The sequence below is a fragment of the Ochotona princeps genome, chromosome X (genome assembly GCF_030435755.1).
Source record: "Ochotona princeps isolate mOchPri1 chromosome X, mOchPri1.hap1, whole genome shotgun sequence".
Taxonomy (NCBI): domain Eukaryota; kingdom Metazoa; phylum Chordata; class Mammalia; order Lagomorpha; family Ochotonidae; genus Ochotona; species Ochotona princeps.
The window spans coordinates 83,940,240-83,953,959 of record NC_080865.1 but is presented as its reverse complement, the minus strand read 5'-3'; the positions used below and the strand labels follow the sequence as shown (position 1 = coordinate 83,953,959).

General features: G+C 42.4%; 1 protein-coding gene across 2 annotated transcripts in view; it reads right to left on the bottom strand.

Moving 5' to 3' along the window:
* Positions 1–4,573: 4,573 nt before the first annotated feature.
* The window catches only part of GRIA3 (glutamate ionotropic receptor AMPA type subunit 3), a 304,452-nt gene continuing 295,305 nt past the window's right edge, over positions 4,574–13,720 (bottom strand). The window contains exons 14-16 of one of the 2 annotated variants that reach the window (XM_004587660.3): positions 12,200–12,314; positions 9,377–9,624; positions 4,574–6,764 (exon numbers count right to left, since the gene is read on the bottom strand). In XM_004587660.3, coding sequence (XP_004587717.2) covers positions 9,379–9,624; positions 12,200–12,314 — 361 coding nt within the window. In that variant the 3' untranslated portion in view covers positions 4,574–6,764; positions 9,377–9,378. The remainder of the gene's footprint in view (positions 6,765–9,376; positions 9,625–12,199; positions 12,315–13,720) is intronic. The other variant, XM_004587661.3, reaches the window with a different exon arrangement.

The window sequence follows — 13,720 nt, the reverse complement described above, 5'->3', positions numbered from 1 at the left end:
AACAATCTAAAGAATGGACTAATGTGAATACTTTGAATGTTTATCCAAACATTGGATATGTGTAAATTGAAAACATAAACCACGCATCTGTTCTAACCTTGCTCTTTTTTTCCACCGAGATTTCAACTTTTATCTCCCTCAGAATGAGAGGAGCCTCTTGCATGTCATATTTTGGTGAGTGATTTGGGCCTCATGAATATCTTTCTAGAGGCATGTACATTCCGTTTATGGTAACAACCCTAGATGATTTTCTTTCACATGAGTGCAAGCTGTATTATGATTATAGGCTCAAAAATTACAAAGAACCACATGCTTAATTTTTGATACATCTTATAGGTACACAAGTTGATGTCAAAATGACTCATCTATTTTTACATTGTCATTGTTCTGTGAGTTCTGCTTTGGAGTGAAAGCCGGCTTCTCTCAGATTGTTACATCCATCAATTAAAAAAGATTTTTTTAAAAGCCAAAGGTAGATTTACAGAGAATGGAGGCAGGACACACAGAGAGATATCTTCCATCTGCTAGTTCATTCCACAAGTGGCTATAGCAGCCAGAGCTGAACTGATCCAAAGCCATGAGTGTGCAGCTTTCTCAGGTCTCCCACGTGGGTACAGTGGCCCAAGAGCTTGAGCTGTCCTCCATGACTTTCCCAGGCCACAGCAGACAGCTGCATGGAAAATGGAGTAGCCAGGACTAGAACCCACACCCATGTGGGATGCTAGCACTATAGGCAGAGGATTAACCCCTGCCACCCATGAATTCTAAAGTTTGTTGGACTTACCTTTTACTTTAGTCCCCATCAATGGGATTTCCATCAAGATACGGCCTCTCTAGGGGAAGCTTTGGTTTTGTAGTAGGCAGAGCTTGAATAGACACAATAGTTTCTGTATTGGAAATTTGGAATTTCAAGTGTTTATAAAAATAGAAGTGAAGGGGTTCTCAGACACTTGAATATGCTGGTTTGGAGTTATGAGAAGAGGATGCATAAGAGAAATGATCAGCAGCAGGAGAGGGGGAAAGGTGGGAAAGATAACTGTCATGGAAATAAAAAATTGAAATTTCCAAGATAGGTGAGATTAATAGTACCAAATTCTAGCAATATTGGATAAGATGACAGTCCAGCTGTATAGAGATTGCAAATTTTTGCCTTGCAGAACATGTTTGTAAACACTTTACCTTTTGTGAGCAATACTGTTGCAAATAGTTGACATTATCGTTTGGTAAAATATGAGGTAGACAAGGGATGTGGCTGTGCAGTGATAAGCCAGTTTGCCATTCTTGGCCATGAATTGTGAATTTTAGTTTATTGGTGACCTTGGCAAAACAAGTTCCTGTGAACTGGTGGTGGCCGACTCCATGTGGTAATGATAGAGGAAGTAAAGCTGGAGGTTCCATCAGCTTTTCTGAAGCTGTACTGTAAATGAGGAAGAGGAATGTGGGTCCTTGGTGGCTTCAGCAGGTTCAAAGAGGGTGTGCTGTTTTAGGGAAGCTCCTTTGCTCTCATGGAGGAAGATTGTAATGCTGTTTGGGAACCTTGGTAAGAGTTGTTTCCCCCTGTTTGCCTACATTCAAGTTTCTTGTGAGCTGCTGCCAGGACTTTAATTGACTTGTTCAAGCTTAATGAATATTTATTAGGAAAATTGTAAATCAACAATTTAGCTACAGGATTGAAGCTCAATGAAACCACTGCAGGAGTAATTTTGCCAAAGCTGCTGACATGGGGAGAGGATTATTTCTTGAGCTTTCATTGCAAGTTCTTTTACACTTTTAAAGTGAGGGCATCATGAGTCAACAAATAATTGAATACCTCCCACTCTTGATGGCAAACTGATTGGCAGGGAGGTGGTCATTCAGATATTCTGTGTAGTGGAAGACTTACAGGTGCCCGAGAGGACTCCTTAGCTGCAAAGGCTCAGAGCTTCGAAAATACGAAGGCAAATGCCATCAGACTCCACCAGCTTGTGTTAAGGAAGAATAAGTTCAAGGGAAGCGTCAAACAGAAAGTTGCTTTGACTTCTTTCAGGATTTTTCTCTGTGCAGATATTGGCCAGGGATAGATGCAAATTCTTTGGCAATGTGGTTATCATCTACCTTGCCACCCAGACTGAGAACTCCCTGAAGGCAGGAACTAGATTTTACTTTTTCCTCATCTGTCAAAGAGAGAAGAGAATGATGTCCTCCCCGAACCATCTCATCTAGGTGATGCTTGGTTACCATGACCCGGGCTACCAGGCAGTTTGGGAGTCTTTCTCACTCTAATGGATTTGTGTGTCCCCCATGTTGAAGATGCAAAGGATGTGGCAGTATGTTTGTGACATGGGCAGACCCCCCCCCAATACCTCTCTCCATCCTCTTCTTACAACATTGCCTTCCAGAGGGCCTTTTGATAAAGGCCGTGCCTGTATCATTACTGAGTGCAAATGGATTGTCTGTCTCCTAGTCTTAGTTGTACAGCATGTGTCCTTGCACTTCATTCTTTCCTTGTTTGTTCTGGATATAGGTTTCATTAGTTCTTAGTGCCAGCTGCTACTCTCGTCTAAGACCATACCCATTGTTCAGTATAGAACAATAGAGGTGAAACTATAAGGAATGCCCAAAGCCCGCAGATTGAAGGGTGAATCCTCATGGAATACTAAGCTCTGTGTGCTCCCTCAACTAAGTACAGCTATATTGTTGCTAAGTTTCAGGTCTGCTAAGTAATCTGATAATAAACTTGTGCCCAGGAAACAGTCCAGCAGGGTGAGAACCAGAGTGAGGGCTGTGGTCAAGCACAGCCAAAAAATTGCCTGAAGTTTTGCAAGTAACTCTCCTCCTCATGATAGGTTTTGGTGGTGTCTGTGTAAGTGGTGCTTTCTGGTCTCTGCAAGATAGCACATTCATGCATCTTCAGCTTGACTGAGTCTGGATTCTGAGAAATAGCACTTTTGCGTCTTCATTCTCAATTTGTTCTCTTTCTCCAGTGTTTGTCTTCGCAAGCCACATTCAACACTTTCCGCATCCATTAGCTAAAAGGCATTTGGCAGCACTGTTTCCCTGTAAGATTTCCCTACATACATTTGCCTTCCTGTTTGGAGATTATTCTACTGACAGAGTGTTGTGAGTTCTAGCGGTGCAAGGAAACTGACTCAAAGACTAAGAGGCATTCTGCTTTTGTGGATCTGGAGAGAGTGCTGTGAGAAGCTCAGGATCTTTTTGCACACCTACTTGGCAAGGCTGGCCCCATGTGTTAGTAACAACGCATAGCTCCTTATAGTGCACCTTGAGAAATGCTAACACTGCTCCTTTTGCTTCTCCCCTTCTCCAAGGAGAAAACCTTCGAGCTCTACTTGAACTAAAAGAGTAGAGTACTCTACTTTCACTTGAGATTAGCTTCTCGTTTAGGGTAAAGAATTGAAGTTCTGTGAAAATAAAAATTTGTTACTTTGGAAGATCTGGAGACATGATTTGGTTCTTCAACTGATTTCATGAATTCCTGGAGAGGGGCATCATTCTACTGTAGTGACTGAATCGATTGCCTAGGGAATAAATTCTCCTCTGACAGGAGTATCACAGATATCTTGATGAAAGAGACAAAGGGGGAGGAAGAGAGAGGGAGGGAGTGAGGGAGGGAGTGAGGGAGGGAGAAAGAGAGAGAGAGAGAGAGAGAGAGAGAGAGAAAGAGAGAGAGAGAGAAAGAAAGGAAGGAAGGGAGAGAAAGAAAGGAGGGAAGAAAAAGAAGGAAAGGAAGAGAAAGAAGGAAAGGAAGAGAAAGAGAGCTTGGCACAATGGCTCGATGGCTAAATCCTCGCCTTACAAGCACCTGAATCCCATATGGGTGCTGGTTTATGTCCTGGCTGCATGACTCCCTATCCAGGCCCCTGCTTGTGACCTGTGAAAGCAGTGGAGGATGGTCTAAAGGCTTGGGACCCTGCACCCACGTGGAAGACCCAAAGGAGGCTCCTGTCTCCTCGCTTTGGATCGGCTCATCCCCAGCCATTGTGGTCATTTGGGAAGTGAACCCGTGGAAGGAAAAATCTTTCTTTCTCTCTGGAAATATGCCTTTCCAATAAAAATAAGTATTAAGAAACAAGGAAGAAAAGGAAAGAAAGAAAAGCAGATTGAAGAGTTATAAAGTGTAAGTTACTATCAGTTATTAAAGCTGTAGCACAGAAATTTAATTATGGAACTGAGAGTACTATGACACACAAATAGGAAAGTACTTAGAAATATTTTCTAGGCCATCAGTCCTTAATTTGGGTACTTGTATCGATTGAGATGGGAGAATTAGAGAGTGAGGTTATGGTCAAGGGAGACCTCTGGGGTGAAGAAGGCAAAGAAAGGCAATGGAAGACCTTGAAGACCAACTGATCGAGGTCTTGAAGAGAAGGTACCATTTCAGTTGAGAGCCTGAGCCTGATTCTGATTGCAATTAGGATGAGAAGAGATGTAAGCTTTGTGAACATCAACAGTCTATTGCTGCAAAGAGGGTCAGTCGCAAAGCTTCTGGTGGGAAGTCAAGTGGTGAATAAGGACTTCTGGTCATATGCATTCAAGCAAACTTTAAGAATTTAGTCAATGCCCACAATCAGAATTCTTTCTTTACAACTTTATTTACAAAATGTATTAAAACTTTGTACAATACCTCATAGCAATGAGGCTCTGTAATTTATGCCCATACATGCAACTTATGCTTTTACGGCCATTAATTTGCTTGGCAATTTTTCTGTTCACTGAAGTACAGCTTTAACAACAAAAAGAAAAGCATTGGAAAGAAAAATCCTCAAGTGACTACTGCCAAACTCCCATAGCTTGAAGTTAGTAGCAGAAATTTGAAGCAATCAACTTTTTTAAAAAAACATGCAAGTTTTTCAAATAACAAACCAATTTACCTGTCTCTTTATCCCAGTGAAGTTTCCTCTCTGAAAAATTGATTTAAGTCAATAAACATATATTTCTTTTATACAGTGCCTATGAAAACATGTGTAGGTTGGTTGGTTTGTTTTATACAATTTCATATTCACACAGCGTTAGCTTCCCGCGCAGGGACATTATAGCATTCGTAAGTTGAAGATCACAGTTTCATGAAAACAGAACAGAACAAAAACACAACAGCTTTCCTTTATGCTCGATACCATTTCAAATTTGACAGGTGAGTTAGTCGCGTATGACACGATTTTTGGAATGAGAGTTTATATTACACCTTTCTGCAAACGTTTTGTTGGAATGAGACTTCTTCCTCTTTTCTGAAGACAAGAGCAAATATGTAGCGAGTCACCTAAGCATCTAAGGGTCACACTTGGGAAATGAATGCGAGCTCTTGATTTTTACAGTCTGGAAACTTCCCATTGCACGTTACTGATGAGAGCCAACTACTGAACTACAGAAAGCATACGTCGTTATATAGGAGGTAATTAGTGAGCAGAGACTATTTCCTCTGACTGCTCTGATGATACCGATGGCAGGTATGCAATTCATTTACTTGATAGTCCACAGAGCAGTGGCGTGATCTGAGAAAGTCAGTAGAGAGGCTGCTCCAAGCAAGGACCTAGAAGTGGTGCTGAGGTCCTCGGATTAGCAGTAGGTTTGGGAATGCGTTTTAGTCTTTGCAAACTAGAAAGGACACATGCAGTCTGACGGAGAGGCACGGGCAGTCACAGGCAGCAGTTGCTAAGACAGACCTAGCAGGAATAAAGTCAGATCAAGAACTGTGCTCTCAATCCACTGGCCTGCTGGGCAGCGTGGTGCTGTCTCCGTGGTGTACAATTGGAAGGCATACTTAGCAGAGGAAGCGAGCTAAACACAGTGTTGTTTCTGAGAGAGATATTCTAAACACATCGGGAGTATAGGCAGCGTTTCCCTCACCTCAATGCTAGATACTCAGCCACAGTGACTTAAAATGCACACTGAAGCAAGAAAAAACAGATCTGTGAGCTGAAATTCCAGGCTTCTTAGGCCCGGGAGCCGCTTTAGGTAAGCACCGAGAGGTATGCCTGATAGTGCCCCGTCCCTTCGCACACAAGTCAATTTTGAAAGCTCTGTTAATCTCTTCACCAAGTGGGAAGTTATCAAATCATTTTCACAAAACCATTTCAAGAACACAGAGAAGTCAGCGTTTAGTCCCCTTTCCAAAGCGTTTGAATTTTCTTAAAGTGTTGAATATACATTCTAAAGATATACACATGTCAGCCACGTTGAAAGGAAATAGGGTGCACAGAACATCACCACCGACAGGAAATACCAAAAACATCTGGTCAGTAGATCCTAGGAGAAATGCCAGTCTGTCTTTCCAAACACTGGGAGACAGATTTTCTGATTTTTTTTAATTAAGAAGAATTAATTCTTTCAGCTAAGATGGCCTGTTTGCTGAATTTGAATTTTAAATTGTGTGTGTGTTTGTGTGTGTATTGAAGAACATGGTGTTTCTATACTGTGTAGTGGTATCAAAGAATGGCTTTTGTTGGATAGACTTTTTTGTAATAAGATTTTTTTTTTCGCATACTGGAATCTTGCATGTCCATTGATTTGTTGGTTTGAATTTTAACTTTTTTTTTTCAAGCAAAGCAAAAAGATTTCAGTGATGGTTTGCATTGTCGCGAGTCTCAGAGTGTTCCATAAGGCACTGAAGGAAAAAAAAATCAGTTTTTCCTATTGAAAGGTCATTGCACCATCAGCAATATTCGTGTCATGCCCGACACCAAGGAGAGTGAAATCTGGCTCAGGATCCTTGAAGCAGCCACGTTTTCGGTGATTTCCTCTCTCGCATGCCTCCATTGGGAAGGGATCTGCAAAGGCAAGGTGAAACTGACATTTGGTGGGGCTTGCTATTGGGAACTGAGGCTCAAGCTATCCGGAATAAAGAATGTGGCTCTCTCTCTGACTGACATCCCTGGGACTGCACCCCCATTTAACTGCCTTTAGGCAACAGGTTTGGTTAACTTCTTTAGATTGATGCTAATTTTTTTGTTTTGTTTTGTGAGAAATAAAATTAGAATCATTGTTTGCTAGATGCACAGTATGAAGGATTATATGAGCAGTTACATGAAATCTAACTCCCGACTTTAATCACTTAGGATTGCAGGTTTACTGGAAAAGTCATGTTAGCATTAAAAGGGAGATACTCATAACTATAGCATAGAGTGTTTGCGTTGCAGAACCCGTGATGAAAGACTTTCCACCCAGGACAGAATAAACAGTGTGCTGCTCTTTTATCCGTTGAAATCCATTTGGACTGTGAGAAGAAAATTGGCTGATCATTGCCAGAAAGATAATGATTTGTATCTCTTAATACCTGCAACCTTAGTTAGTGAAGTCTGAATATAGAACAGGCTTTAAAAAAAAAAAAACAACAAAAACAGCACCCTCCAGGAAAGGGCCAGGGTGGTGCACCCCATGAAGGGGACTGGCATCCATGGCCTCTTTGCCCTGGTGTTATGGGCCTCCTTAAGATACTGATGGGGTTCTCCTTTGGAAGGCATGAGCTAGTGCAGGAGATTCATTGGCTCTTGACCCTGAAAATTGAAGGCCACTTTTTTGCCTCTGTTTCAAGCTCAAACCACCCCCTCTCCATTCTTTCCCTCTAATGAGGGACTTTGTTTTCTCCTGAGCCACCACTGAATTGTATCCAGAAGGAGCTATCCAGTCAGCATCTCACCCACTAACGCTGCAGGAAGAGTATCTGTGAGAAGAATGTCGAAGGGGCACCTGAAAAGGGAAAGTCCCTAGGAGGGCAGAACAACACTAACGGGAAGCCGACAAAGCTCTTCTTTGGATCTCCGAAGTCCTCACTCATTTCCCTCAGAAGCTTGGAGAAGTTTTAGATCTATGACAGCAACACCAGAGGGCCTTCTTCCCTCCCCACTGGCCCTGGGATTTCACTATCTGGCTGCATGACTTTGGGCAAGTGGTCTAAAGCAGTTTTCCACTTCCGCTTCCTGCTTTTGAGAGCAGGTAAATGCAGTGTTTCACTGAGGTACACATTCTCTGAGCAGAAAGAAGATCATTACCTCAGTTATTCAGAATTTTTTCCCCACTTATCTGTTTTAGTAAAGAAAGCATCTTCCATGAGAACACCTAAGCATGGGTTGTGGAAAGAAAAATGATCATTTTTACAGTGGGCTGCATGAACAAAGGTCATGTAGGAAGACTGAAGAGAATAGTGTCAAGAAAAATGGAAGCCTTTCCTCCAGCTTCAGGCATCTTGCGGTTTTGTAAATGAAAGAGGTTTCAGACATGCTATGGAAGCAGCCAAAGGGCTCAGAAGTTGTTTTGAGCAACAGGAAAGCAATTGGAAAGGATTTCTGGAAACACTTAGCAAAGTTGACACCAGGATGCATAGAATCTAGAGCTCTTGATGATTAATGACCTGCCAAAGCGGGCTTGGGGGCCGCATCGGGTAGTCAGGAAGCTGGCTGCTCCCTAGCAGTACTGCACATGAGCCAAGGCCAAGGCACATGTTCTAATGAGTCCACGAACTCATCCTGAGGCTACTACCACCCACAGACCGTGGGAGACAACTCCCTTATCTTTCAAGGGTGCCCTTTTTATTAACCAAATTTCACAGGATATATATATATATATAAAATCAGGTAATTTGCCTGGAGTTATTCTTCCTGAACAATTAGTAGTACTAGAAACCCCAAGGCGGGCTCTGATAATTAGCAATAAAAGTAAAATCTCAGGGCGCCTCTCAATCTCTGTGGCCCTGAATGCACCCTGACAGATCTAGGCCAACCTAGAGGACTGAAAGCTTAATGATGGGATAACAAATTAGAAGTCATTAGGAGATATTCTAGAACTTACTGGGAAACAAGCGAGCAGTGAGTGAAGAGCTCATACTTAACCAGCCCTGTCCTGATGTCGCACCCCTGACAAGCACAGGAAGTGTTGTGCTCCTTGCTCAGCCTGTTTTCGTGCCTCTTCACGGACATGTGGGGTTTTCCTGACATCTTCTGGGGTGTGGAGGACAGATGCGTTAGCCATCTCTTTGTGAATGTTGATCTGGTATGGATAACATTTTGCATATATTGGATCAAGCAAAATTATTAAAATTAATTTCCCTTATTTTACTTTTAGAAGTGTGACCCTGGGAGCACCTAAAAACATACATGTGGGTTACTTAGATGCCTCACACACGTTTCTGTTGAATAGTGCTGCTCTAGAGAGTGTTTTGCCTTTCGGGTCGCAGACCATAATTTAATTACAATCAGACTGTTAGAAAAGCACCACTGCCTGACAAGAAAGCACAATCATTACTTTCAAAGGATTGAATGATTGCAGCGGGGAGACAATGGTAGAAAGAATAAATTGAAAATCAAAAACAAAACAAAGAATGAAACATGAAGAGGTTAACATACAGCGATGCAAGGCTGATTGGTTTACTAGACCTTAGCCGTACCGCTAGATCTTAATGCTCTCTGTGCCATACACGTTGTAGCCTTCTCTGTATGTAGCGTAGTTCTGAGTGTTGGTGGCAGGAGCAGGCTTAAAATTTTGGGTGTTCTTTGTCAGTTTCATACGTTTGGACTCTGCCCGTGACTTGTAACAAAATTCTATCAAAGCCACCATCATGGCCAGCCCCAGCCCTCCGACAAGTATATAGAAAACACCAGCCACATTGCTCAGGCTCAGAGCGCTGGTCTTGTCCTAAGAGAAATGAACAAAGCGATTAGTTCTTGGCAAAATCAAGGTGATGGATCATATTATAATATATCACAACAGGATAGAATCGTTCTAAGTTGGCAAAGTCACTCAACATTGATGTGTTGTTCCTCAACTCTGGCAACTGGCTCATTTTTCATAATGACCAGCAAGATGGCTGATTGTGCTTCTGTTGACAGTTTTGAAACCATCCTTTTATGACTCCTTACACCCCTTGGTACCTCAAAATGATGTTCAATAACTGAATAAAACAGCACTTGGCCATGTGAGCAAAAGAGTAAACACAAGCATAATGAAATCCTCTGCCAGCCTTGTTAAGCACCATTTTCCAGAGTTGAGCTGTGACATCATCTCTATACATGTAACACTCTTTTCATTTGGGAACTTGAAGCACTCTTTCCCCTCTCTGCCCTGCAACACCCCTTTCTCCCTTGGACTCCCTGGGACAAACTTTGTCATTGACTTGTCTTAAGATAGCAGGTGAGAGTAGTAGAGGTTCCTGACAGTCTTATCTGGGGAGTTGCTTCACTGGGGTCTATGTCAAAAGGGTTAATGCTGCTCTTTCCCCCGGTGGCTTAGCAATTACTCCTGGTGGATTTTGGTTGCTAAGTTCTCATTCTAGTTAAAATCAGGGCAGCAAGTCTTTGTGCTGTTGGAACAAGGGCAACAGCACAAAGAACTGGCTCTGTTCCATCGTCCTGAGAGTTTATAGAAACTGTCAGAGGAACCATTGGGTCCTGGATTGGCTCCATACAAACCAGAAAGCTTTTCCAGGAGGCTCATGACTAAAAAACAGCCAACTCATTTTTAGCTTCTACTCCAGGGAGTATAGAGAATATATACATTTTTGAAAAAGCAATTACACTTTTCTGCTTTCTATTTGACAGAAGGGGAAAAAATTTAAGGGGAGCCGGTCAGTAACTTTCAGGTCAAGCTGTGCGAATCTGACTAAGCTATCTATCTACCTATATGAAAAACTGAATACTGAACTGCCAAAGAATGGAAAGAAAAAAGTTGGTGTCCTGAGTCCTACCTTGGGGTAGGACACACCAAGGGCCAGGAGTCTTTCTTTCAAAAAAAGAAAAGAAAATAGCATTTTGTAGTCTTTTTAGAAGGAATGTAACCATTTTGCTGCTGAATTTGTAATGGAGTGGCATATGCAAATTGTTAACACCAGTGAATTTTGCTCATCTTATTGAAATGATAGCACAGTGGGCGGACCATGGTTTAGCTGATCCTGGAATCATGGAAAATTCCATGTAAAGATAATATGGTCATGCCCTTCGATCCTAATTTCACAGGAGCCACTCCTATATTTGTAGGTCTTAATATACAGGCCAATTGAGATTGACTCACAGTAAGGGGGAGTCTGGGGGCGCCCCATATCCACAGCCACCTTGCACATGGTTGCTCTTGGAGGCTGGGTGCCAATGAGCTAGATGCTGAGGAAACAACAGGTTGTCCCTTTCAGGAGGCTGCTGAGGCTATCAACAGGAATGTCCCATGTTTTGTTAGGAAGTGGAACAGTCTCTGGTAACCCTCCCTCTGCTATCGGATTTGTATATTTAGTTGATATTAGTGGAGGAAGAGGTCCTCTGGTGGGGTTGGGGGTAACCTTATAAGCTGTAGCAACTAGATCAGTTTCAAGATCTGTGTATTTGAAGTTTCGTGGAAAGTTAACAGAATTGCCTGATACGGGATGTGGAAAACCAGTAGCAAAATGGTTTGCTGCATAGGGAAAATGAGTGGCATTTCATGGAATGAATTAACTGATACCACAATATTAGTTCAAAAAAAGGAAAGGCAAAAATTGAAACTCAAAAGCACTGTCTGAGGGGAGCAAAGGGGGGCAGGAAGGAGGCGGGGAAGAGTGTTTCATGCTTATCAATGTGATGTTATCCTGACGAGGTATACTCTTCAGGAGCATGCGACTACATTGTAAAACTCTTATGTACAGAGATTCAAATGACACCTATGGAAGAGAGAAGTGTGACAGACTTAATAAGATTCTAGAGCCAAATATTTGCTGAACTCAGTAGGACAGCATGTGGGCGGAGGCTAACCATTCAGCTTTACAGAGACCACACTTTGTTAGTCTATGACTGTTTTCGATGGGACTGACAATCATATAATCAATAAGCAAAGATAAATGCAACTACGAAGTCTCCGACACTGTAAGAGGTTAAGAGAGTACTGTCACAACTGGATCTTTTTTTTTCCTCGTTGTCATTGTTATATTTTCTCTTCGAACTTTTGAAAATGTGGAAAACAGTAAAACCTCCTTATAACACAGCTCATGGTTTTGTGGCTTTGGAAATGCGGTGGGCCAGATTGAGTTCCGTCCTGCACAGCAACACTCGGTAGAGTTGACTGCTGACAGCCTGGAGCAGGCCTCGGAGGCGGGTGCGCTTGCCTTGTTCCTTTAGTTGCTGGTGTTATAAAGGGGTCCCACTGTGTCAGGCAGTAGTGTGTTGGGAAGGAAAGCTGTTTTAGGGTAGAAAATAAACAGTGGGTCAAAATGTGATTGCTAATCAGTACAAAAAGACCTTCAGCGACTGACCTTACTCCCGGAGTCCTTGGCTCCACATTCCCCCTTATCGTACCACCATTTGTTTTTCAGCTTGTCTAAGATGCCTTGTTCACTGAGTTTCAATACTGCAAGGTTTACAGGCGTTCTTCACGTGGGAAATAACATAAATAACATTATATTATGTTATTTTATGTTATTCAAGCTTCAAACTACTTTAAAACTATAGAAAGCGATAAAGCAGGGGGCCCTGGCCACAGAGTAATTTTAGACACTGCAGGCAACCTGAGCATTACCTTATAAAAAGTTAACACTACAGCAACGCTATATTTACCAGGGCCTGCCCATATCGCTTTGAGTAATCGGCACACACTGTTAAATAATGAGGATAGAAAAAAAAGGCACTCCTCAGATAGGCTGTGGGTGGTGAGGAGGGTCTCTCCTCCAGTGACAATCGTCGGCGGCAGCTTGCAGTGGCTTTGTGACGGAGGCGTGTTAGGTTTGATCTAACCGGGTGTCTTGTTGTACTTCCAGACAGAAAGCGAGTTTTATGGGGGAGTTGGGAAAGGGGACGGAGCCAGGAGGGGAAGTGTTTCCATACAGTGGCCCACGACGGGTGAAGCCAGAGGAGAAGATAGAGCCTAGGTTGATGCCATGCCTACTGAGGAATTGTTCTGTATTCCACAAATAGGTTGCCCCATTGAAAATGACCTCAGAAAGAACTGTGCTACATTCATGACCCCACTCCACAAGCATGTCTCTAAATTCTTATGCACGTATTGGGCTCAGTATTTTAAAAAGATGACATTAGACCTCTGACTTTGGAAGACGAGTATTTCCAGCTGCAGGAAAACTGGCCTGTGGTTTGCTTTGGAGTCACTGACTGGCTGTGTTTCTACCATGACCATGTCTGTAGTCAACCTAGACCAGCAAATGGGGATCAGTTTGTTGCCAAATGGATTATTAATAGGGCATGACCTTCAATGGCAATGTGCCTCTGCCACTGTTGGGATCCAGTGAGTTTCCTAGTGAGACAAGGCTTCTGTAGCCGACAGGCTGACATATCGCAGGAAGCTGGGCCACAACTCCTTAGTCCTTTGTAAGGACTGGATTGGATAAAAGAGTGAGTCCTGCTGATCCTAGAATAATTTTTTTTTTTCTTTTGGAGATTTTGTTGGTTGTGAAATGGAAACAATGAATATTGACCTGCCTTTTCCTAGAGCTATTCACTTTAAATGAAGAAGCTCTAATCACATTGGATAGAAGAATGCATTATATAGAGAGAATGTGCTATAATTCTATTATGAGGAGATAAACTGTGTGATCAGATTCAAGTGAACAATATTCTGCCATGACAAGGGCACATTTGTCTCAGTGCTACCAACTTAAAAGGTATGTGTGTGGGGAGATAAATTTATGGGACCATGGACATACCTGATAATTTCTCCACTCATTTGTAATCTGTTGGACCCATTAACATATAGAGTTGCTGCCAAGAGTTCCTAAAAGAGCTGGATGCTGCCACAGCAAGTCTTAAAGCCCATTTCTTGTCTT